This window comes from Lynx canadensis, chromosome F1 (assembly GCF_007474595.2).
Source record: "Lynx canadensis isolate LIC74 chromosome F1, mLynCan4.pri.v2, whole genome shotgun sequence".
Classification (NCBI taxonomy): domain Eukaryota; kingdom Metazoa; phylum Chordata; class Mammalia; order Carnivora; family Felidae; genus Lynx; species Lynx canadensis.
The window spans coordinates 7,801,409-7,826,794 of record NC_044319.2 but is presented as its reverse complement, the minus strand read 5'-3'; the positions used below and the strand labels follow the sequence as shown (position 1 = coordinate 7,826,794).

The window sequence follows — 25,386 nt, the reverse complement described above, 5'->3', positions numbered from 1 at the left end:
GGAGGGGCAGAGAGAGAGTGAGACCCAGAATCCAAAGCAGGCTCCAGGTTCTGATCCAGATTCATCACAGAGCCCGATGTGGGGCTTGAACTCACAAACTGCGAGATCATGACCTGAGCCAAAGTCAGACATTTAACCAACTGGGCCACTCAGGCACCCTGTTGCTTTTTTTTTAAATCTAGTTTTGTAACTATCATGTGGATTATAGGATGATTATCTCTCTAATGGTTTGGATTCCATTTGGTAGTGTTGTATTCATTTCTATTTCATCTACCCTGACATCTAGAGGAAATTTGACTTTGAGCATACATGGCAACAGTAAGTCACAATGAGGTTGCCATATATCAGAATTCCTACGTATAAGTGATATAATTTTTTTTCTTTCGTTTCTGGTTTTTCAGATTCTATTTTATTTACCATTATAAATGCCTAAGTCAAATTAATTTGGCAGGCTGGATAGTATTTGCTTAGACAAAAAGGATATCTAGCTAAAGATTCCAATGCTTACATTTTCTACAGAAGGACATGTCATCCTTTGCAGCATCAGTTCCTTCCTGGATCCACCTCACAGTGAAAAGGTAGGAACTTTAGTTTTAGTTTAATTCATGAACCGGAAACTGACCATTTTTCTGTGCTAGATACCACAAAAGATAGAAATGCAGGCCAAGACTTCCTACTCTGGAGTCATATATAATACTATTGAATCTTAACAGTATTTTATCTTGATGGGCACTGAGAAATGTATAGAGTTGTTGAATCATTATATGGTACACTTGAAACTAACATAACAGTCTATGTTAATTATACTTGAAATGAAAAAAAGAAAAAAGAAACAAGCTACATGCCAAATAATAATGGTTTACTGGTGGAAAGAAAGAATGAGTGAGTGAGTGAGTGATCTAGCCACTGGCCACGTTACATCATCTTCATGTTTTGATTTATTTGAGAGAATCTATGTAGAAACCCAGAGCTTAAAAAAGTTCACAAATCATCTAGTCCTCCACAGTCAGTTTTTATATCTGACATAACTTTACAGAAAGAGATGCTATTAAGAGACTCTTAAAAACTGAGAACAAACTGAGGGTTGATGGGGGGTGGGAGGGAGGGGAGGGTGGGCGATGGGTATTGAGGAGGGCACCTTTTGGGATGAGCACTGGGTGTTGTATGGAAACCAATTTGACAATAAACTTCATATATTGAATAAAAAAAAAAGAAAAAGAAAAAATAAATAAATAAACATTAAAAAAAAAAACAAACAGAAAGAGATGCTATAACTTTTCCTTACAGGCCTAATCTAGTGCCCAACCATTGGGGATGAAAAATACAGCATAGGGAATATAGTCAATAACACTGCAATAACATGTTAGGATGCTATCATGGTGAGCACTGAGTAATATACAGTATGTTGTCCACTTGAAACTAACATAACATTACATGCCACTATACTTGAATTTAAAAAAAAGAAACACTTCCTCACATCTAGTCTAAATCTTCCTTGTGATTCAAACATATTTTATGCTCTTTTTAGAGTGAACGCAATGTAAATGTCACCATCCTTATTTAAAACCACCTGAATATGAACTTTTTGTGTCAATGTGGATAAACAAATATACCTACATCTATTATAAAGACTCAACTTGACTAATTAAAAGTTACAGCAAGGAAGCACTATTTTACCATAGACTTATTTCTCTTAAGGTCATATTTTAAATCTAAAACGTAAATAAATAGTATTTCTTTCACTGTTATTTTCCTATGGTTACATAGATTAAGATTGGATTCCTTGCAGAGTGTCACAGAATGGTACTGTTTCAAACCTTATTTCAGTTGATCCATAGAATTTTCTATTTGTTTCCAAGAACCAATGATGGTTTTCTAATGTTCAGATGTTTATTTTTCCTATGATTATCTCCACTTTGCAGAGGGGAAATCAGAGACTGTCTTGCCTTAACTCCATGTAGACAGTTAATGACTTAGGACTAGAGCCAGGCTTCTTGTCCTCAAGTCCAGTGTTTTTTCCATATATAACACTCACTGCTATCAAATAGAAAACAACGTTCAAACAACTTGTGAAGCACAAAGTTTCACTTATCAACAGCTATAAATGGTCTGAAATCAAGTCATGTTGTGAGCAGAACAAAAACAAATGACATGCTTGAACCATATATAAGTGGAAAGTTATCTGTTCTCCCTTAATTTTGATGATTATCATATATTGTTATTAATTTTAAGGCACAAAAGTATGACCCAAAAAGCTTACAGTTTTGCAAATGAACTTTCTATAAACTGGGAAACAAGACCTTATAAAATTTAGAGAAAATCTTAAAAACAAAATTATAAAATAATATTGAATTAAACTATCAGTAGAATTTATTTTAAAGCATTTTCACCAATTTATAAAAGCAAAGAATTTATTTTAATAACTTATTTGAAATTACTCCATATTCAATGTCATTTCAACCTTTTTCTGTATTTGGGCAATGTATTTTTTCCACTTTGTACATGGCTGCCTATATACAACAGAATCCCATTATAAGATGCCTCATTATTACACAGATTAATATATATCATGAATTAAATCAGGTTCAGTTATAGATTACAACTAGTTACAATAAACATCTAATATGTCAGTGCATACATCAGATGTTAATCTGCTTCTCTTGCAACATTACTATTAAAAAGATGCTCTATATAATATAGATATTCTAAGAGATAGGGTAGTCAAAACCTGTCCACAGGAAGAGAAATCATACATATGATAATATACACTTGTCTACAAAAAAAAAAAAAAAGTCTTAGAGCAATGTTTTTCTAAACACAGGTTATAACCCACTAGTGGGTTATAAAACCAGTGTAATGAGTGGTGACCAGTATTTTAATTTAAAAGGGGAATAAAATGCAATAGAATAGAATAGATGATATCAGTGTGCATTGCACATAGTAAGGTTAAGTATCTGAAATTTGTCCGGTATGCATGTGCAGATATTGTATCTGTTGACATCTGTAAAATGTCTTTCTTACTATAGATATGGCCCATAGTAGAGAAACGCTTGCCTAAGTGAATCCAATCCCAAAGCAGAGAAAGAACCCTTGGATGACAAGCTATTATTGAATAACTATGAGACAATAAGAAATAAGAGAATGCAGATTTCACCCTGGTTGTCTAAGAACAACTAGAGGGGATTGAGTCAGAAGGTCAATAAATTTAGGAGGAATTGTGTCTGAACTTTGTTCAAGTCTAAATGAATAGGAGACTCATAAGAAAACTCCAAGCTGACAGAATTCTAGCTACACATATATTCTAGGTAGATGACCCCAGAAGAAGCAGTGCTTGGTGTGAGTTCATCAGTGATAGAGACAGAATGTGCTCTAAGGAGATGTTGCTACAGAGTCAGCTCTCCAGTGGACAACTCTGGTTCACACAGTTCAGGCCTGTTTAAAGGCTCTAGACTTGAGGATAAGCCACATCTTGAATCGAGACCTCTGAGGTCTATCAAAGAGAATGAGCCAGGCCCATTCTAATTGTTGATTCCTTGTGATATCATATATAACCCTACTACCTCCATCACCACCACCACCACCACCACCAAAAAAAGAGAACAAAATCACCAGGGCTATCTCTGGATAAAATTTGAAAACACGGAAGTTTTGCCAACTTCCCCTTCGGTCCTCACCTTTCCAGCTCTGCTTCCTCCTGCCCCTGATTCCACTCTGCCTCTGCCTATCCTGCCTCTGCCTATCCCACAGCCTTTCTCCTAAGGCTTTTCTTTTGTCTACTCATCTTGTAATCCTCAACTAAATGTTCATCCTCACTGAAACGAGAAATTGCTAAAGACATAAGGTCTTTCTTCTCCCAGGAATACATGAGATGAACAAACACCTAAAAATGGAGTTAGGATGCCTGAGCAAGGAAAAAGAGCTCACAGGGAGAGGGGTTTCAACCTGCACAGATGTCCACACCCGTTCACTTGGAAGCTTGGCTCATTCGTGGTTACTGGTTTTGCTTGAGATTGGATTATGATCAGCACATACTTATGCTACGGAATACGCTTTATTGTTGCTTTCTAGAAACTGAAGCAGCTGCTTGCCTGGCGTGCTCATTCTTTAGAAATTGTTCAAGTAATCTACGTAGAAGACAAACAAGTGGTACTTACTGCCTCCATTGATGGCTCAGTAAGGTATGGACCTTCATATTGTGAATTTAGGGTTTTGAGTGCGAGAAGTAAAAATTTTAAGCTACAGTTTAAGTTTATACCCCAAATACTATCTTGATTGGATAATTAAAATAAATACATAAACAAACAAACAAAATGTGGCACGCAGAAAGGGCTTTGGAAAGATGGCCACTGGCTTAGGATTCTTTTCCATGACCAAGGAGACAAGATGCCCTGCTCATCCATGTCAGAGTATAACAAATACTTCAATAAAAGTGTTTTTTGTGTACTCATTTCAAAGAATGAAGCCAGATGATTATCTCAGAGAGATAGACTCAAGCCCAGGAACAGCCACAGGAGACACAGGATCAGAAGGCATAAAGAAAGTCATAGCAAAGTGCAACTCAACACTGAGAAAAGTGAAAGCAAGCTAATGTTTTCACGGACACTGTGGTTGATTCTGCAATGCCTACTTATTTCTAATTGCCTGGATAATGCTAAGGATACATACACCAATACTGAACACACACACACACACACACACACACACACACACACACACACAAAGAAAGGAAATGCCATGACATTTCTTGAGACAAATTGCTGCATATTAAAATGTGTCAAAATCATGGTAATGAATTATCCTCTTGGGAGAATAAAGTCAGGTAAGATCGAGAGTGGTAGAGAGGTTTCAAAGTGTGCTGGAGAGTTTAAACATAGTGAAGGCAAAAAGGAAGGAATATTTTACATTGGGTAAAAGACCCTGTGCGAGCCTGGGGCTGATTTGAATCTTCACCTTGAAGGAAATAGCCTCCAAAGGATTTTAAGTGAAGGACTAACATAATCTGATTTACATTTTTAAAAAAAAAATAACGTGTAGGGAATGGATTTCAGAGCAGCAAGGTGGGAGCAAAGAGACCAGTTGGAAGTCTATGCTGAGTGCAGGTGCCTGGACTAGGGCAGTGGCAACAGTGCTGGAAGCAGATAGTCCGGATCTGAGAACTGTCCAGGAGATAAAATCCAGGAGACATAAACTTTAACTGAAAGGGAAGGTAAGCAGAGGATGTCAAGCCTACCTCCTGCCATATACCACTCAGTGAACGATGGTACCATTCATTAAGAGAGGAGGCACTTAAGAAAAAAGAGAGAGAAAGGAGGCACTAAAAGAGAAAAATACTTTAAATATGGAAGGGTGAAAGTAAATTATTAGAAATGTTGAGTGAAAGGTGAGTCTGGAAGGGGGCAAGGTCTTAACTGGGGTTTAACAGCTCTTCCTCCACCAGAAAGGGAATGTGTTATTTTATTTATAGGAAAAATTAAAAACATGACATTTAATTATTACAGATGTTTTTCACAACTCTGTCCCTTGGGTCTCTGTTCTGGTTTATTTTCAGCTACCTGTCAGCAGAAGTGCTAATTGGGGATTGTAATACACACAGGCATGCACACACAAACGCAAGTGTGCACGTGAACCACATGTCACATGTGCACACACTTCTGTTGTTATGAGCATTCCCTGCTCAGAAATTTCTTTTATATGATTCCTTCAAGTGGAGATCTCCCTAGATACTCAATTCAGAAAAAGTAGCTCTATGAATAACTATCTCAGATACACTTCCCTTTATAACTAAGCTATGTCCTTTTGCAAACACTGGCTGCCACTTTCCAAAGGGGTAGGGAATTTTAACATTCTAAATCTTTGTTATCAAAAAGATTGTGATATTATAATAGGAAAAAGTGTAATAAAGACTTAGCTTTCAGACAGAGGATAGACAGGGCTAAGATATTTATCTAAGACCCAGGAAATCAGGCTGAGAGGTGGGATCAGTCATCTGGAAGAATTCCACATGCAGCAGGAAATGTCACAAAACAAGATCAGAAGCTGCTTCAGTCCTGACCTAGAATAGAGTGAGTTTGGAGTTGTCCTAAAGGTAGTCCTTACCCTCTAACTTCTGTGCTGGAAGGACTGGTCCATTTCACTTTGGTGAAGGCTCTGGCAAGGCAATGTGGGAGAATTAGAATATGTAAGGGATGTAAAATGCTCATGTTACATTCTTAGGATGCTATTAGGTGTGAGGAGTCCTGGCTAGATACCTCTCCTCTGTCCTCTCCTCAATGCCCGCCCCCGTGACCTGGGAAACCACTTGAACTTGGTGGAATTTACTCTTACCTCATTTAGTGTGTCCTCCTCATGGGCCATGATGACTGCTTCCATCATTTGTTACTCTGAGGTTGAAGTCAAGATATAAAAGCAAGATCTTCCACATACTGTTTTATCTTTCCTTAAGATGCAGGGCACACACTCCTGCTAAGGATATTCTATAGGACTTTAAATCAAGTGGGCTGCTTAGAGGGATCTCACAGAGTGACCTGATGGTAAAACTATGTATATGGATAAAAAAACACTTCTTTTGTCACCTTATTTTATAACTCAGTTGTGAAAAATAGTATGGTTTTTCCATAACAGTAGGAGTTATGGATGGAGGTTGAGAGGATTTTGTTAATAGTAAAAGCATCCTTAGGAAACTCCTCCCACCAGCTCTACTGATGCTGATGCAGAGGTAGACAACTAAGATATAGCACCCTGTAAGGCCTAATTCAACTAGCATACTGTCAGCCAAAACAGGTTCTGATCACAATGAATGAACAGTGTTATTCTGGGAAATATCCATTCCTTGTTTTCTGATTTTAATGAATGGCCATCATAAGTACAGATTCAAATCAACATTTCCCAAAATTGTTGTTGATTAGAATTCTAATGGATAAAAATGCTTATGCTACGATCGGTTCCATGTATTTAACAGGAATAGTCCTTGAATCAAGCTTAAAATCTCTGATGGACCAGTAAAAACCCATATAAATGATCTAATAAACAATAACTTTCACTGAATTCCAGTTACTTTCTTCTCCCTACTTTTGCCTTTCCTCAGGGTCTGGCATGCCCTCAATGGTCATTACTGTGGATATTTTGGACAGCGAAGAATGTTTGAAATATCACCAACAAATGATTTCATTTTGCCATGTGATGTTAATGAATATCCCATAGAAATAAAAGAAGAAAACAAATTCACAGAGAAGACGCAAAAATATGAATATCCTCTGGTATTTGACCGGCAAAAGTAAGACCATTGGGTTTTTCTTTAGATGAGCAGACAAGAATTAAACTCTATTTTTTTAAGTTTATTTATTTATTTTAAGAAAGAGCACAAGCAGGAAAGGGGCCAAGAAATGAGAGAGAGAATCTCAAGCAGGCTCAGTGCCATCAACACAAAGCCCAATGTGGGGCTCGAACTCACAAACCGTGAGGTCATGACCTGAGCTGAAACCAAGAGTCAGACACTTAACCGACTGAGCCACCCAGGCACCCCAAGAATGTGACACTGTGCTGGACATGGAGAATTCAAAGGTGAAAAGTCCAGGACTTTTCAATAACATTGCAATCCAGTGGAGGGGAAAAATATGTAAACAAAAAGCTACAATTCAGTATAATAGTACTTCTAGGAAAATGTCATTCTCAAGATAATCACCAAGGGGTAAATGGGATGTAACCAAACAAGACCAAAGAGACAACTTTGATCTTCTATGTTTACTTAAATCATGGGTAAGTAAAAGCACTAAATAATGAAAGACTATGATGTAGTTTTTCAAGACTGGGGGGTCCAGTGAGCAAGTAAGGACGACGTGGTGGGAGATAAAGCAAGAAAATTTTATAGATGCCAAATCGCAATGGGTTTTGTAACGGACCAACAGAAGGATTTTAAGCTTTACAGAAATCATAGTGACAGAATACAGAAGAGAAAAAACAAGTCTGAAGAAAAGGATAGTGCATTTGGTTTTGGACAAGTGTAAGTCTAGATGTTTGTGGGACATCCAAGTGAAGATATTTAATGAGCATTGAGATAGACCTGTCTGGTTGTTGAAAAGAAAACCACATGCACATGGTATGATGACAAGTGGTAGTGAGGACACATTTGTAGAACGTGGCAGTGAAGTCACATAGGACAACAGAAAAGTAAACACACGATTGGCATTATTTCAGCTGATGACCTTGGAGAGGGTAATGTCAGTGGAGTGGTGGGTAACAATCACATGCTAGTGCTTGAGAAATAAATAGGAGATGTGAGGTGATGATAGTATATATTGCTTTGTAAGGAAGTCAGATAGCTCTAACATTAGACAAGAGTTTGATTCATGGGTATGCTTGTGTCTCAAGGACACCTGAGCACTGCTTAAAGGCTTAGAAAAAGAGGACAGTTCCCTAGTAGGGAACAGAGTGTTGGCAAAAGGTGTTTTGTGCTTTTGTAACATTCAGTCCTGGTTTTGATGTGGTTGGATCTTTGTCATTATGGAAGTGATTGGAGCTTATCTGGGCTCAACATCAGCAAAGCATGGGGGTCCTCCCTGGACTGGTAATATAGAGCAGACCAGAACAGGGGGAACTGACCAGATGAGTCAAAAATGGGAAGAAGCAGAAGGGATTGTCTAAAATAAAGCCCTTTAGGGAAATTGTAAGTGCGCCAAAGCTGGAGAGATTGCATGCCATCATCTAGTCCAACAGTTAGTAGAAGAAACAGAAATTGAAGCAAAGTGTCACAAGCCACACAGCAGCAATTTTAGAAGAATCGACAAGGGTTCCACGTGACTGCCAAGACTCCACTGAAGGGTTCAAGCCTTGCCTTGACTGGCCAGCAAGAGCTCCAGAGAAGAGATCATGCCAAAACATGAGAGGTGGTGTAGTAGAGTCAAGACTCATCAGGTTGTGGTAAAGTTCCCCACACACAGTTGATCAATGGGTAATTGCTGAGCCTTGAACATCCATTTATCTTAGTACTCAAAATAGTATATTCTAATTTGGTAATATGCATCTCCTTCACTAGCTCTGTGAGTTCCTTGAGGATTAAGACCATGTTTTATACATCTTTATATACCCAGTTCTTAGCTTAGTGCTTAGCACACAATAGGCACTTAAAAGGTATTTGAGTGAACAAATAAAGAATGACTAGTTAAGTGCACAGGTAGCAGCATTAGGACTGGTGCCATGAAAGCCAGAGAATTTGGGACCCAGAGAAAGAAGGATTTAATGGATACATGTGTAGTAGGCAGAGAATAAAAGATGTGGGTATGTGCTGAACAGTTTTTCTTGTATCTTTTTACACAGATGGAAAAAAATGAGCTCAATGTCGTTGCTTTTCAAACGTACACCTCCCAAGGCCTTTGAAGTGGATCATGATTTTAAGTTTTTCAAGTCTCTTTCTTCTCCCAAGGTAGCCTTAAAACAAACAAGTGAACAAAAAAAGATAAAGCACTTTGCTTTTGTTTTCCTGAATATAGATCTCTCTGGTATATTAGTTTTCTATTATTGCTGTTACAAATTACTACCAACTTGGTGGCTTAAACAATATAAATTCATTATCTTATAGTTCTATATGTCAGAAGTCTGTCCTGGTTCTCACTGGTCTAAAATTAAAGTGTTGCCAGAGCTATGCTCCTTTTATAAAGGCTGTAGGGGAGAATCTCAATGCTTTAGTTGGGGGCCCTCCTCCTTCATCTTCAAAGCCAGACATATTGCTTCTCCCTGACCATCTTCCTGTGGTCACATGTCTGTGACCCTATGGGAAAGGTTCTCTGTTTTTAAGGATGCCTGGGATTAGATTGGACCCACCTGTATAATCCACCTCAAGGTTCCTGACCTAAATCACATCTGCAAAGTTCCTTTTGCCAAGTAAGGCAGTGAAACCATAGGTTGGGGGTGGGGGAAATAGGATGTGGACATCTTTGGTTGCCATGATTCTGCCTATCACAGACTGACACACTTTTCTTCAGTGCAGAATTAGGAGAGAAATGGGTCCTGCTATTCATTCTATTTGCAATATTTGTAAAAAGTGGATATAGCATGAGTCTTTAGGCTAAGGTGTGGTATTAATTGAAATCAATTTCTTCAAGATCTTCAACACAATAAGCCAAACTTAACCTTTTTAAACTTATCTCCTGTTACTAACCTACCTTGCCCCACCCTCTACAGATCAGGCTAATTGTTATTTCCTGAGCATTCCTGCCTTCTGCCCCAGTTCGCCTGAGCTGTCCGTACCACATCTGTGACCTTTCTCTGTCAAGTCCACCCCACCTTTGTAATTGACAAAAGATTAGTATTCAGAATAGAAAAGGAACTCCTAAAAAAATCAATAAGAAAAAAAAGACAGTCCAATTTAAAAAAATGGTCAAATACTTGAATAGATACATCACAGAAGGAAAAAAAAATTGCCAATAAGCACATGATGAGATGTTCATTAGTAAACATGGAAATTCACATCAATAATATTATGAGATATCATTTTACACCCAGCAGATTGGCAAATGTCAGAGAGTCTGACAATATCAAGGGTCAGTGTGCATTTGGCACAATCAGAACACTAATCTGGTGGCAGAAATAGTGTAAATTGGTGGAACCACTTTGGAAAACAATATGGCGTTATCTAGTAAAGTTGAAAATAGTTATAGTATCCTAGATATATATCTTTGGGAAACCCTTAAACACATGGTTAGGAGGCAGGCACAAGAATGTTCAGAGCAGTACTGTTTGTAATAGAAAAACCTGAAAGCAGCCTAAATGCTCACAGACATTATAATCGGAACATAATTATGGCATATCTATAAATTGGAATACTACAGAAGAGTGAATATAAATGGACCAAAACAACACTCATGTATATGAATAATTGTTTGACACATGCTATCAAATGGGAAAAGTTTTGCTTAAGAATATGTACATAATTATTTCATTTATATAAAAATCAAGAAGAAGCCAAACTAAATAAAATATTGTTTGGGCAAAAATTTACATAAAGTAAAACTATATAAACGAAAGCAAGATAATTAAAAGCACAAAGTTCAGGACAGTCATTACATTTTAAAGGCAGATGAAAAGGACTCAGAACCTCAAAGTTGAGGGTATTGTTTCAATACATAAAACAGAGCAGTGGGTCCATGGATGTTCATTATGTCATTATTCTTTCACATTATCAACTTCATAATTTGATAAATACTTAATATTTTCCAAATTAAATAGTTTTCATAAGTCCTGCCTTTCTGTCCAAATGGAACTCAGCTGCTCCCAGAGGGCAGGGTGACAAGGAGGAGAAGGACAGGATGGGGAGTGGGACAGACTTAGGTTTAATCTTAAATAATTTTATCTCTTTATTCATCTGCAAACCCTTCAAAGTGTTGTGGTGAGGATTAGATGTGAAGATGCATACAGTTACATCACAGATTCTCAGTAAATGTTAGTTCTACATTCTCCAACAACCCTGATCTCCCCTGCTTTGTGTTTTATAGCGTATGCATTTACCATGTTCTCCAATGAATCAGTATTTTTTTGTGTACTCTTCTTTACTTCCCACTCACCACTGAGTCCTAAGCTCTTTATGGCCAAAAACTTATGCATAGCATATAACTCAATTTTGTTGAATAGGATTGAAATAGTACAACCTAAAAATAAAGATTGGTATGTCCTTTTAATATTCTCTTCCAATTTGAAGATAAGAAATAATTTTTTAAATAATTTAACTGCAATATTAAATACATTTTGGGGAAATCTTTAGCAAAGTTTAAAAGGCCTTGAAACAATCAAATGCCCCAAGGATTGTCTACCCCTTAGCTCAACTTTATCTTCTCAATTCATTGGTAAAATAATAAAACGTTAATGCTAAAGTTGAATTAAAACACCCTTTTCTTAGGAATCTCTGAATTCTTCCAGAATCTTGTTTTGCCTATTCCTTTTCTTTCTCAATTATATAAAATGTATTCATTCACTTCTTTTTGACATATCATTATCAGTAATAATAATACAATGATAGTAAATCTTACATTTGAGTAGCACACTATCTGTGTTATTTCATTTGATCCTCATAAATAGTCAACAGGGAAAGAACTTGCCCAAGATCATTCAGCTAATAAGCATCAGAGTCAGGATTTAAACCCAGGAATTTTGCCACTGATAGAATGTGCCCACATCACTAAACATCCACTTCCTGTGTTTTGCAGATTCGAAGACGTGCCTTAGAAGGATTCCTGATGGAAAACAGAGAGGCAGGGATTGTTTTCGGCTCTCTTCCTATATATAGGGTAAGTTGGAGGCTTCTAGAACTAGAGTAGTTAGAAAACAAGGAATCTGATGTCTCATTCCCGACCTTGGGCTACCCAACAAGGTTGAAGAAAATCACATAACCAAGCAGACTGATGCTTCTATGAGCGTGCTGCATCTGATCCCAAAGAAGTCTCTAGTTCTAGGTGTCCATGGTCTTGACCATTTGCCTCTGCCATTTCACGTTAAACAACACTATAGGAAACTATTTCAGATTGTAACCTGGCTCTTCATCGCCTACAGGATAAAATCCAAATACCTTTAGCCTGGCATACAAACCTTTCATAATCTGGTATCTGCCTGAACTGTATGATCTCATTTTCTACCACATTCTCCCATGTACCTTATACTCCAGCTGTGCCAAATTACTTGCCATTCCTTAAGCATCACCACTCTTCCCTCTTCTGTGACTTTGCCTGTGCTGTCCGTTGGCCCAGAATTCATCCTCTGCCCAGAATTTTCTCCTCCTTACTCATTCTCTTCCAGTCTCCACTAGAGCTAACCTCTGTTAAATTAAACAACTAATTAAATCAAGAATAATAAACTGAAGAAGAAATACTTCAACTTAACCTTAACTTATTATTTCATAAAATGTTATTTCTCCTTCCCAAGAACATGTTCCCTGTAATAGGGTCAAACACTTAAGCTACAGATAATGCTAAGGATGAAGTGTCAAGAAGTCATACTGGGCATCTGGGAAGGAGGGGTATATTTTAAAGCAGTTGAACCTTTCCCTATTCTCCACCCCCGTGAATTCACATTACAGGTGTAATCACCTTAAATATGTCTCACTAAATCTTTACTTATGGCTTCTAGGTACCAAGCCCCACTAGCCTAAGATTTCTTCCACTCATTGGTTCAGAAGCACGAAGGGAATCTTCTGACATCATTCCAGGAAAAAAGAAGGGAGGTCACACTCATGATAAGGTTAGTACTTAGAATTCCTAGTGTATTCCTTTTCTGTGTGTCTTGTTATTTCTTTGTTCCCAAGGACATTCTGGGCCTAAGATTTTCTCAGTCCATATTCTTATCATGAATATTCCAGGATGCATGTGTTTTAGCTCTGTGAGATGGAAATCATGAATTTGCTGGACAGAGAGGAAAAATTAAACAGGACCTCTGAACCTGACAAATGAAATTTTTCCAGAGCTAATTCAAGACTTAGATTCACTGCCTAGTTTTAAAAGCTAGTATCAATTGATGAATGGATAAAGAAGTTGTGGTATATATATATATATATATATATATATATATATATATATATATATATAAAATGGAATACTACTTGGTAATGAGAAAGAATGAAATATGGCCTTTTGTAGCAATGTGGATGGAACTGGAGAGTGTTATGCTAAGTGAAATAAGTCATACAGAAAAAGACAGATACCATATGTTTTCACTCTTATGTGGAGGCTGAGAAACTTAACAGAAGACCATGGGGGAGGAGAAGGGGGAAAAAAAAAGTTACAGAGAGGGAAGGAGGCAAACCATAAGAGAATATGGTTCTCTTATACCCCTCCTTCCCAGATGCCCAGTATGACTTCTTGACACTTCATCCTTAGCATTATCTGTAGCTTAAGTGTTTGACCCTATTACAGGGAACATGTTCTTGGGAAGGAGAAATAAAAACTGAGAATAAACTGAGGGTTGGTGGGGGGTGGGAGGGAGGGGAAAGTAGGTGATGGGCATTGAGGAGGGAATCTGTATGGAAATGAATTTGACAATAAATTTCATATTTAAAAAAAAGAAAATCATATAAGGTTAAAAAAAAAAGCTAGGTAACATGACATAACATCTCTGAGGGTTGTATAACCATCCTTGCTTCTGAATGTTATGGTACCTACAGGATGGAGCCATGAAATCAGTAAGCCTCTGTCTCACCAGCCACGTCAAGAAGTTGTTTTGTGTATTAATAGGCGTAGCTAACGTTCAATGACTTACAGTTTACATAGTACTTTTAGAAATTATTCCCCTCATTTTCACAACAATTACAAAGAAGAATGTTATACCCACCTTAAAACTGGGAAAAAGTAGAGCCTAACCAGAGGGTAAGCGACTTGCCAAAGATCACATAAGAAATAAGTGATAAGCTGAGTTCTACTTGTGACTCTAAATGTCATGCTCATCCTATTAAGCCATACAGCCTAGAAAATTCAAATGTGGTCACTCTTCTACTAGTTCCAGGAAGCTTGTATTGGCTCAACTTAACCTGTGGCCATTCGTCTCATCTTTATAATAAAATAGATGAAATGTGGGGCTCCTGGGTGGCTCAGTTGGTTAAGCACCTGACTCTTGATTTCAGATCAGGTTTTGATTTCACGGTTCGTGAGTTCGAGACCCCCACTGAGGTGGATAGCACAGTCTGCTTGGGATCCTCTCTCTCCCTCTCTCTCTCTGGCCCCCCTCTGTCTCTCAAAATAAATAAACTTAAAAAAATGGATCAAACCTTAAGAGGAGGATCTAACACATGGTACTTCTTGTAAGCCTCATTTCATGATGTCAGACTAAAAACAGAAAGAGCTGGTTCATACTGTCTGTGCCTAATGGAATAAACGATAAAAATCATAACTCCCACCACCAGAACAAAAAGCTGCTTTATTTAATTATATAGAAATCTTGACCATTATTTTATTAGCTTATGTACACAAATGATTCCTGTTAATCATCAACTCTACCAATTGTTTGAATATGAATTTTTGGCAATAGAGGATTTTCTATAAAATAATATAATTTACTGTTAATTGTTTTAAGTAGTGGATGAAACACAGTGGTATCAAATGATCCACAACTAACAGGTAAGCAAAAGAGTGTTTGTTTGGGGTTTTATAATTTGTATATTTTATGCTTGTATTTCCATTCTTATTTGTTTTGCCTCATCTGATATTAAATATACTTTGCATTCTTTAAGTACAGACTAAGTGAAGAAAGAAGGTGGCCAGATGTGTCTTAAATACCAGGAGGAAGACAAAAATGGAATAAAAATTAGTCATGGTTAATCTACATAATGAATAATCTACACTTAGATCATCAGAAATTGATTCCACTATGATTAATTTTGTCAACGATCATGAAATATGATAGATTATTTCTCCAAATGCAAAGGAATTTTTAATATATCTACTGTTTTAATAGATACTAAAACTTTATTTTCTCTTAATAAAGAGAATAAAGCTTTCTTTCACTCTGAAAAATCATTAACCATACAAGAAGGGTAAGAGGAGTAGATATCTCCATTTGCTTATAGAAAAGGTAAAAATTCCCTTTCTAGTTTAATGTAGAAAAGAGTTAAGTATAGTCAAGGGTTAAAATCTGTTTCCAAAATAATATTAGGTCCTTTCCACAAAATTATGCACTTAGCAAGATGACAATGAAATCTGGAAACTGGTATAGATTAAAGAATCATGGGGGCACCTGGGTGACTCAGTCTGTTAAGCATCTGACTCTTAACTTTGGCTCAGGTCATGATCTCACAGTTTGTGGGTTCAAGCCCCTCACTGGGTTCTGCACTGAGAGTACAGAGCCTGCTTGGGATTCTGTCTTTCCCTCTCTACCCCCACCCCACTTCTGCTCTCTCTCAAAATAAATAAATAAATAAACTTAAAAAAAAAAAGAATCACTATGTTGATTGTCTGCAATTAAAAAAAAAAAAACATACAGCTTAAGTGGGGAAAATAGTGGATGAGGTCAAATTAATAAATACCCATCAAATATATATTTTCATGAAAAGCACTTCCAAGAAGCTAGGCATAACATTACTTCAGAAAATTTTGTGTTCAAATTCCAGTTTTGTGAAACAAACATGTACAGAATATCTTGAAATACCTACTAATGTGCCCTGCACTGTGTTGGGCACTAAGAAGCCATTCATAGATTAAAGAGCTCACAGTAAAGAGAAGAGAAAGTTCCTTGAGCAAGTAGTCCAAAAACAGGTATCTTAATCTCTTCAACTGATTATTTTTAAATAATAGAAATGCTGATTTCAATTATTAGTGTCTTTAAATAGCTTGTAAATCCATTTAGAATTAAACAAGTTACAAAATATTAACCATAGCACAGGAAAGCATACATCAGAGCCAATTTTATACAGTGGACACTTGAACAACACGGGTTTGAACTACAAGGGTCCATTTCTGTGCTGATTGTTTTCAATAATTACAGTGCAGTATTTTCTCTTCCTGATGATTTTCTCAATAAATATACAGTACAGTATACCTTCTCTTCCTGATGATTTTCTTAATCATATTTTCTTTTCTGTAGCTTTCTTTATTATAAAAATATGGTATATGTGCTAATCCACTGTGTATGTTACTGGTGAGGCTTCCAGTCCACAGTAGACTGTTAGTAGTTAAGTATGGGGAGAGTCAAAAGTTATACGTGGATTTTCTACTTCATGAGGGGATCCTCAAGGGTCAACTGTAGCTCCTTTTCTTTTTTTTTTTTTTTATAATTTTTTTTTCAGTTTATTTTTTTTATATATATGAAATTTATTGACAAATTGGTTTCCATACAACACCCAGTGCTCATCCCAAAAGGTGCCCTCCTCAATACCCATCACCCACCCTCCCCTCCCTCCCACCCCCCATCAACCCTCAGTTTGTTCTCAGTTTTTAACAGTCTCTTATGCTTTGGCTCTCTCCCACTCTAATCTCTTTTTTTTTTTTTCCTTCCCCTCCCCCATGGGTTCCTGTTAAGTTTCTCAGGATCCACATAAGAGTGAAACCATATGGTATCTGTCTTTCTCTGTATGGCTTATTTCACTTAGCATCACACTCTCCAGTTCCATCCACGTTGCTACAAAAGGCCATATTTCATTTTTTCTCATTGCCACGTAGTATTCCATTGTGTATATAAACCACAATTTCTTTATCCATTCATCAGTTGATGGACATTTAGGCTCTTTCCATAATTTGGCTATTGTTGAGAGTGCTGCTATGAACATTGGGGTACAAGTGCCCCTATGCATCAGTACTCCTGTATCCCTTGGGTAAATTCCTAGCAGTGCTATTGCTGGGTCATAGCGTAGGTCTATTTTTAATTTTCTGAGGAACCTCCACACTGCTTTCCAGAGTGGCTGCACCAATTTGCATTCCCACCAACAGTGCAAGAGGGTTCCCCTTTCTCCACATCCTCTCCAGCATCTATAGTCTCCTGATTGGTTCATTTTGGCCACTCTGACTGGCGTGAGGTGATACCTGAGTGTGGTTTTGATTTGTATTTCCCTGATGAGGAGCGACGCTGAACATCTTTTCATGTGCCTGTTGTCCATCTGGATGTCTTCTTTAGAGAAGTGTCTATTCATGTTTTCTGCCCATTTCTTCACTGGGTTATTTGTTTTTCAGGTGTGGAGTTTGGTGAGCTCTTTATAGATTTTAGATACTAGCCCTTTGTCCGATATGTCATTTGCAAATATCTTTTCCCATTCTGTTGGTTGCCTTTTAGTTTTGTTGGTTGTTTCCTTGGCTGTGCAGAAGCTTTTTATCTTCATAAGGTCCCAGTAATTCACTTTTGCTTTTAATTCCCTTGCCTTTGGGGATGTGTCGAGTAAGAGATTGCTACGGCTGAGGTCAGAGAGGTCTTTTCCTGCTTTCTCCTCTAAGGTTTTGATGGTTTCCTGTCTCACATTTAGGTCCTTTATCCATTTTGAGTTTATTTTTGTAAATGGTGTGAGAAAGTGGTCTAGTTTCAACCTTCTGCATGTTGCTGTCCAGTTCTCCCAGCACCATTTGTTAAAGAGGCTGTCTTTTTTCCATTGGATGTTCTTTCCTGCTTTGTCAAAGATGAGTTGGCCATACGTTTGTGGGTCTAGTTCTGGGGTTTCTATTCTATTCCATTGGTCTGTGTGTCTGTTTTTGTGCCAATACCATGCTGTCTTGATGATGACAGCTTTGTAGTAGAGGCTAAAGTCTGGGATTGTGATGCCTCCTGCTTTGGTCTTCTTCTTCAAAATTCCTTTGGCTATTCGGGGCCTTTTGTGGTTCCATATGAATTTTAGGATTGCTTGTTCTAGTTTCGAGAAGAATGCTGGTGCAATTTTGATTGGGATTGCATTGAATGTGTAGATAGCTTTGGGTAGTATTGACATTTTGACAATATTTATTTTTCCAATCCATGAGCAGGGAATGTCTTTCCATTTCTTTAAATCTTCTTCAATTACCTTCATAAGCTTTCTATAGTTTTCAGCATACAGATCCTTTACATCTTTGGTTAGATTTATTCCTAGGTATTTTATGCTTCTTGGTGCAATTGTGAATGGGATCAGTTTCTTTATTTGTCTTTCTGTTGCTTCATTGTTAGTGTATAAGAATGCAACTGATTTCTGGACATTGATTTTGTATCCTGCAACTTTGCTGAATTCATGTATCAGTTCTAGCAGACTTTTGGTGGAGTCTATCGGATTTTCCATGTATAATATCATGTTATCTGCAAAAAGCGAAAGCTTGACTTCATCTTTGCCAATTTGGATGCCTTGGATTTCCTTTTGTTGTCTGATTGCTGATGCTAGAACTTCCAGCACTATGTTAAACAACAGCGGTGAGAGTGGGCATCCCTGTCGTGTTCCTGATCTCAGGGAAAAAGCTCTCAGTTTTTCCCCGTTGAGGATGATGTTAGCTGTGGGCTTTTCATAAATGGCTTTTATGATCTTTAAGTATGTTCCTTCTATCCCGACTTTCTCCAGGGTTTTTATTAAGAAAGGGTGCTGGATTTTGTCAAAGGCCTTTTCTGCATCGATTGACAGGATCATATGGTTCTTCTCTTTTTTTTTGTTAATGTGATGGATCACGTTGATTGATTTGCGAATGTTGAACCAGCCCTGCATCCCAGGAATGAATCCCACTTGATCATGGTGAATAATTCTTTTTATATGCTGTTGAATTCGATTTGCTAGTATCTTATTGAGAATTTTTGCATCCATATTCATCAGGGATATTGGCCTGTAGTTCTCTTTTTTTACTGGGTCTCTGTCTGGTTTAGGAATCAAAGTAATACTGGCTTCATAGAATGAGTCTGGAAGTTTTCCTTCCCTTTCTATTTCTTGGAATAGCTTGAGAAGGATAGGTATTATCTCTGCTTTAAATGTCTGGTAGAACTCCCCTGGGAAGCCATCTGGTCCTGGACTCTTATTTGTTGGGAGATTTTTGATAACTGATTCAATTTCTTCGCTGGTTATGGGTCTGTTCAAGCTTTCTATTTCCTCCTGATTGAGTTTTGGAAGAGTGTGGGTGTTCAGGAATGTGTCCATTTCTTCCAGGTTGTCCAATTTGTTGGCATATAATTTTTCATAGTATTCCCTGATAATTGTTTGTATCTCTGAGGGATTGGTTGTAATAATTCCATTTTCATTCATGATTTTATCTATTTGGGTCATCTCCCTTTTCTTTTTGAGAAGCCTGGCTAGAGGTTTGTCAATTTTGTTTATTTTTTCAAAAAACCAACTCTTGGTTTCGTTGATCTGCTCTACAGTTTTTTTAGATTCTATATTGCTTATTTTTGCTCTGATCTTAATTATTTCTCTTCTTCTGCTGGGTTTAGGCTGCCTTTGCTGTTCTGCTTCTATTTCCTTTAGGTGTGCTGTTAGATTTTGTATTTGGGATTTTTCTTGTTTCTTGAGATAGGCCTGGATTGCAATGTATTTTCCTCTCAGGACTGCCTTCGCTGCGTCCCAAAGCGTTTGGATTGTTGTATTTTCATTTTCGTTTGTTTCCATATATTTTTTGATTTCTTCTCTAATTGCCTGGTTGACCCACTCATTCGTTAGTAGGGTGTTCTTTAACCTCCATGCTTTTGGAGGTTTTCCAGACTTTTTCCTGTGGTTGATTTCAAGCTTCATAGCATTGTGGTCTGAAAGTATGCATGGTATAATTTCAATTTTTGTAAACTTATGAAGGGCTGTTTTGTGACCCAGTATATGATCTATCTTGGAGAATGTTCCATGTGCACTCGAGAAGAAAGTATATTCTGTTGCTTTGGGATGCAGAGTTCTAAATATATCTGTCAAGTCCATCTGATCCAGTGTCTCATTCAGGGCCCTTGTTTCTTTATTGACCATGTGTCTAGATGATCTATCCATTTCTGTAAGTGGGGTGTTAAAGTCCCCAGCAATTACCACATTCTTATCAATAAGGTTGCTTATGTTTATGAGTAATTGTTTTACATATTTGGGGGCTCCGGTATTCGGCGCATAGACATTTATAATTGTTAGCTCTTCCTGATGGATAGACCCTGTAACTATTATATAATGTCCTTCTTCATCTCTTGTTACAGCCTTTAATTTAAAGTCTAGTTTGTCTGATATAAGTATGGCTACTCCAGCTTTCTTTTGGCTTCCAGTAGCATGATAAATAGTTCTCCATCCCCTCACTCTGAATCTAAAGGTGTCCTCAGGTCTAAAATGAGTCTCTTGTAGACTGCAAATAGATGGGTCTTGTTTTTTTATCCATTCTGATACCCTATGTCTTTTGGTTGGCGCATTTAATCCATTTACATTCCGTGTTATTATAGAAAGATACGGGTTTAGAGTCATTGTGATGTCTGTATGTTTTATGCTTGTAGTGATGTCTCTGGTACTTTGTCTCACAGGGTCCCCCTTAGGATCTCTTGTAGGGCTGGTTTAGTGGTGACAAATTCCTTCAGTTTTTGTTTGTTTGGGAAGACCTTTATCTCTCCTTCTATTCTAAATGACAGACTTGCTGGATAAAGGATTCTCGGCTGCATATTTTTTCTGTCTAGCACACTGAAAATCTCGTGCCAATTCTTTCTGGCCTGCCAAGTTTCAAAAGAGAGATCAGTCACGAGTCTTATAGGTCTCCCTTTATATGTGAGGGCACGTTTACCCCTTGCTGCTTTCAGAATTTTCTCTTTATCCTTGTATTTTGCCAGTTTCACTATGATATGTCGTGCAGAAGATCGATTCAAGTTACGTCTGAAGGGAGTTCTCTGTGCCTCTTGGATTTCAATGCCTTTTTCCTTCCCCAGTTCAGGGAAGTTCTCAGCTATTATTTCTTCAAGTACCCCTTCAGCACCTTTCCCTCTCTCTTCCTCCTCTGGGATACCAATTATGCGTATATTATTTCTTTTTAGTGTATCACTTAGTTCTCTAATTTTCCCCTCATACTCCTGGATTTTTTTATCTCTCTTTTTCTCAGCTTCCTCTTTTTCCATAACTTTATCTTCTAGTTCACCTATTCTCTCCTCTGCCTCTTCCATCCGAGCCGTGGTGGTTTGCATTTTGTTTTGCATTTCCTTTAAAGCGTTTTTCAGCTCCTCGTGACTGTTCCTTAGTCCCTTGATCTCTGTAGCAAGAGATTCTCTGCTGTCCTGTATGCTGTTTTCCAGCCCAGCGATTAATTTTATGACTATTATTCTAAATTCACTTTCTGTTATATTATTTAAATCCTTTTTGATCAGCTCATTAGCTGTTGTTATTTCCTGGAGATTCTTCTGAGGGGAATTCTTCCGCTTGGTCATTTTGGATAGTCCCTGGTGTGGTGAGGACCTGCAGGGCACTTCCCCTGTGCTGTGGTGTATAACTGGAGTTGGTGGGCGGGGCCGCAGTCGGACCTGATGTCTGCCCCCAGCCCACCGCTGGGGCCACAGTCAGACTGGTGTGTGCCTTCTCTTCCCCTCTCCTAGGGGCGGGATTCACTGTGGGGTGGCGTGGCCCGTCTGGGCTACTTGCACACTGCCAGGCTTGTGATGCTGGGGATCTGGCGTATTAGCTGGGGTGGGTAGGCAAGGTGCACGGCGGGCGGCGGGGGGGCAGGCTTAGCTCGCTTCTCCTTAGGTGATCCACTTCAGGAGGGGCCCTGTGGCAGCCGGAGGGAGTCAGATCCGCTGCCGGAGGTTTGGCTCCGCAGAAGCACAGAGTTGGGTGTTTGCGCGGAGCGAGCAATTTCCCTGGCCAGACCCGGTTCCCTTTGGGATTTTGGCTGGGGGATGGGCAGGGAAGATGGCGCTGGCGAGCGCCTTTGTTCCCCGCCAAACTGAGCTCTGTCGTCCGGGGGCTCCGCAGCTCACCCTCCCTTTGTCCTCCAGCCTTCCCGCTTTCTGAGCAGAGCTGTTAACTTATGACCTCCCAGACGCTAAGTTGCACTTGCTGTCGGAACACAGTCCGTCAGGCCCCTCCGCTTTTGCAAGCCGGACTCGGGGGTGTAGCTCCTTTTCAATTTAAATGTGGAAGAGAGTGGGAGAACATGAACTTTGTGACATGTGATCCATTTACACAATTGTGGAAGCATAGCCAATAATAGAAAAATGTTTAAGTGAAAGATATATAAGAATGCAAATATAGGCATAAAATATATGAATTACAAAACCCCAAACAAACACTCTTTTGACTACCTGTTAGTTTTGGATTATTCGTACAACTGTGTTTCATCCATTACTTAAAACAATGAAAAAATATATATAATAGCATACTTTATAACTTTTCAAAGAATAACAGAAAAACACTCACAATTTTATTCCAGGTGAAAGGTGATATAAACCATAACCGAGTGCTACCGCTGGTGATAATGGCTAACATTCGTGTTTAAATTAGCATGCCAGGCACAAACCTGTAGGTTCTATATGCACTCTTTCACTGAATCTTTATAACAACGAGGGAGTTATGATTATCATCCCCATTTGATATTCAAGAACACTGAAGCACAAGAGGATAAATAATTTATTTAAGATCCCAAAAGAAGTAAATATTAGAGCTGGGATCTAAATCCAGCAGGTTGACTTCAGAGCCCAGACACTTGAATACAATACAGTGTAATTCAGGCAGTCAGGAAGCTGCTCGGTGTCTCCGGGTTAAGTAACCAGATGAGAGTCTGCAGGTAATTAACAAGGAAGGACTCTCCCTTCCCATCACTCTCTGTGCCCTCACCCTAGTTTATTTTTCTTCACAGTTCCAATCACTACCTGCTATCACATTTCATAAAAGTGGATTTATTTGTAATGATTCTCCCCCACTAGAATGTAAGATCCATGAAGGCAGGCACTTTGGCTTATTCTCTGTTGGATCTCCAGGGCTTAGAACAGACACATAAGTCACACACACACACACACACACACACACACACACACAAACACACACACAAAATTTGCTGAATGAAAGAATGAATGAGATCAAGAAGGAGGGGAGAGAGCAGGAGGAAGTGGGCGAGAATAATGATAGAAAATTAGATTAGAAAATCAGTGCAGCTTGGGAATTTGCTCCAATTGGTTAGTGGATTGATCTGGGGAACTAAGTTTCCCACCTTGTGTCTCAGAGAGGACTGGTCAGGTGACTGTAAGCGTTCAAGCCTGAGAGATCTTTAGGTGCTTGAATTTTACCTTGGGGCTCTCTCCGTTTTTTTCTTTAGCTATAACTCTCTGTATTTCCTCTCCCTTCTTCCTTCTTTCTTTCTTATTCTCCACAATAGAGCATAAAATCAAATTGATGTGTACTGTCAATATTAGCTGAATATTACTGACAAAAATTAGATACTTCTTGTTCTGAATTTTTAAACCAAATGAGTTTAACTTTCTATATGTATGTCTTCCAGAACTATCTAATTCAAAACTAATTTTCATTTCTCATTTGTGGGATCATCACTTGATTTTATTTTCCTATAAGTCAATGGACTCTGATGATATTCATATACAATATCTTTATGCCTGACAACAACATAGCAAGCTTCTGTAATTGGCTTTATTTTAATCAAACCCTTGCAGACTGGGTAGTTGAGTCCCAGCATGGGATAACTGCCCAGTCAAGTAGTTAGTCCAAAGCTTCTGCTTTTCCACCATACCCTTTTGGAACCCCACCTCCTGTTTTGTTTCGTTTCGTTTCGTTTCTCAGAGAGAGACAAAGAGTGTGTGCATGCAGGCACGCACTTGAGCAGTGGGGGAGGGGCAAAGAGAGAGGAAGACAGAGAGAATCCTAAGCAGGTTCCACGCCCAGTACAGAGCCGAACGCGGGGCTCGATCTCACCATGAGATCATGACCTGAGCTGAAATCAAGTCTGACACTTAACTGACTGAACCGCCCAGGCACCCCCACCTCCAGTTCTTAACACATTTTTACCCTGGAAGCATACAGGATAGTTAAGCAACTAACTATACTTTCTTACTAGGAGGATTAAAATCTCTACATAAATTAGTGGTGCAACTTGACTCTAAAAATTGTATTTATCATATAATGCCAGTTACTTACTGACATGTCCTTTATTTCATAGAGTCAACGGAAGAAAAGTCTGAAAAGAAATTTCGTCCCACAAATAAATCTGGCTTCTTCCTTCTTCCCAGCCATCAACAAATGAAGAGAGAAAAATCAGATGTGACTGTGGTGGCCTGAGCTTCACATGTATGATACCCCAGTCTTTATTTCAGGATGAAAGTGTGGGTCCCCCAGACACTGTCATCCATATCTATATCCTCAGGCCATCCTTCAATGGAGAAGGTTGCTCATGGACCCCAGGTGGCCTCAGATCTGAACAAGGAAGCAGCAAGCAGACAGTTAGCCAACTTCATTCATAGATGGAAATCCACTTAATGAATAGGGAATGTTTCTTGCTTACTGTCAGCAACATGACACATAAGGAAACAAAGAGAATCAACAGCATAAGTAGATTGAAAATAACATGGTTATCAATGATCAGCTGTTTGCATCCCCCCTTGTTCACCCGAATTCATAAGCAGAATTATCAGAATTTGTTTCATCCTATGTGTTATACAAATAAAAACATTAAAAAGAAAAATGTGCAAATCAAGCCTCTAGCTCTTTATTTCCTTCATTTATGGAAATGTCATGTGGAAGAAAATGTTTAGAGTTTCTTAAAGTTAGAAGTTACTTACATTTAGTCTAGAAATGAGTCCAGATAAAAAGAATTATCTGACCTTTCTTGGGTTCATCTTTTATTAATTATTTTACCAATTTATTTTGGTAATGTGGCCAAATCATTAATTTTACCAATGGGCACGCATGTATTTTTACATTTTTTGGTATTTTTGTATTTGTATTTGTATGAAAGCATCTAAATATGATCAACAATACAAGAGATTTTAAATAAATCAGAGGCATGAGGAAGGTATCAGAATTGAAGCCTGCACATTCACTGACCTCAC

At 38.2% G+C, this 25,386-nt stretch overlaps 1 protein-coding gene across 1 annotated transcript in view; it reads left to right on the top strand.

The window, feature by feature from the left end:
* Positions 1 to 24,581, top strand: part of WDR64 (WD repeat domain 64) — a 143,949-nt gene extending 119,368 nt beyond the window's left edge. Inside the window, exons 22-28 of the mRNA XM_030303238.1 lie at positions 520 to 578; positions 4,069 to 4,178; positions 7,085 to 7,273; positions 9,313 to 9,418; positions 12,195 to 12,275; positions 13,111 to 13,221; positions 24,498 to 24,581. Coding sequence (XP_030159098.1) covers positions 520 to 578; positions 4,069 to 4,178; positions 7,085 to 7,273; positions 9,313 to 9,418; positions 12,195 to 12,275; positions 13,111 to 13,221; positions 24,498 to 24,581 — 740 coding nt within the window. The remainder of the gene's footprint in view (positions 1 to 519; positions 579 to 4,068; positions 4,179 to 7,084; positions 7,274 to 9,312; positions 9,419 to 12,194; positions 12,276 to 13,110; positions 13,222 to 24,497) is intronic.
* Positions 24,582 to 25,386: the final 805 nt, after the last annotated feature.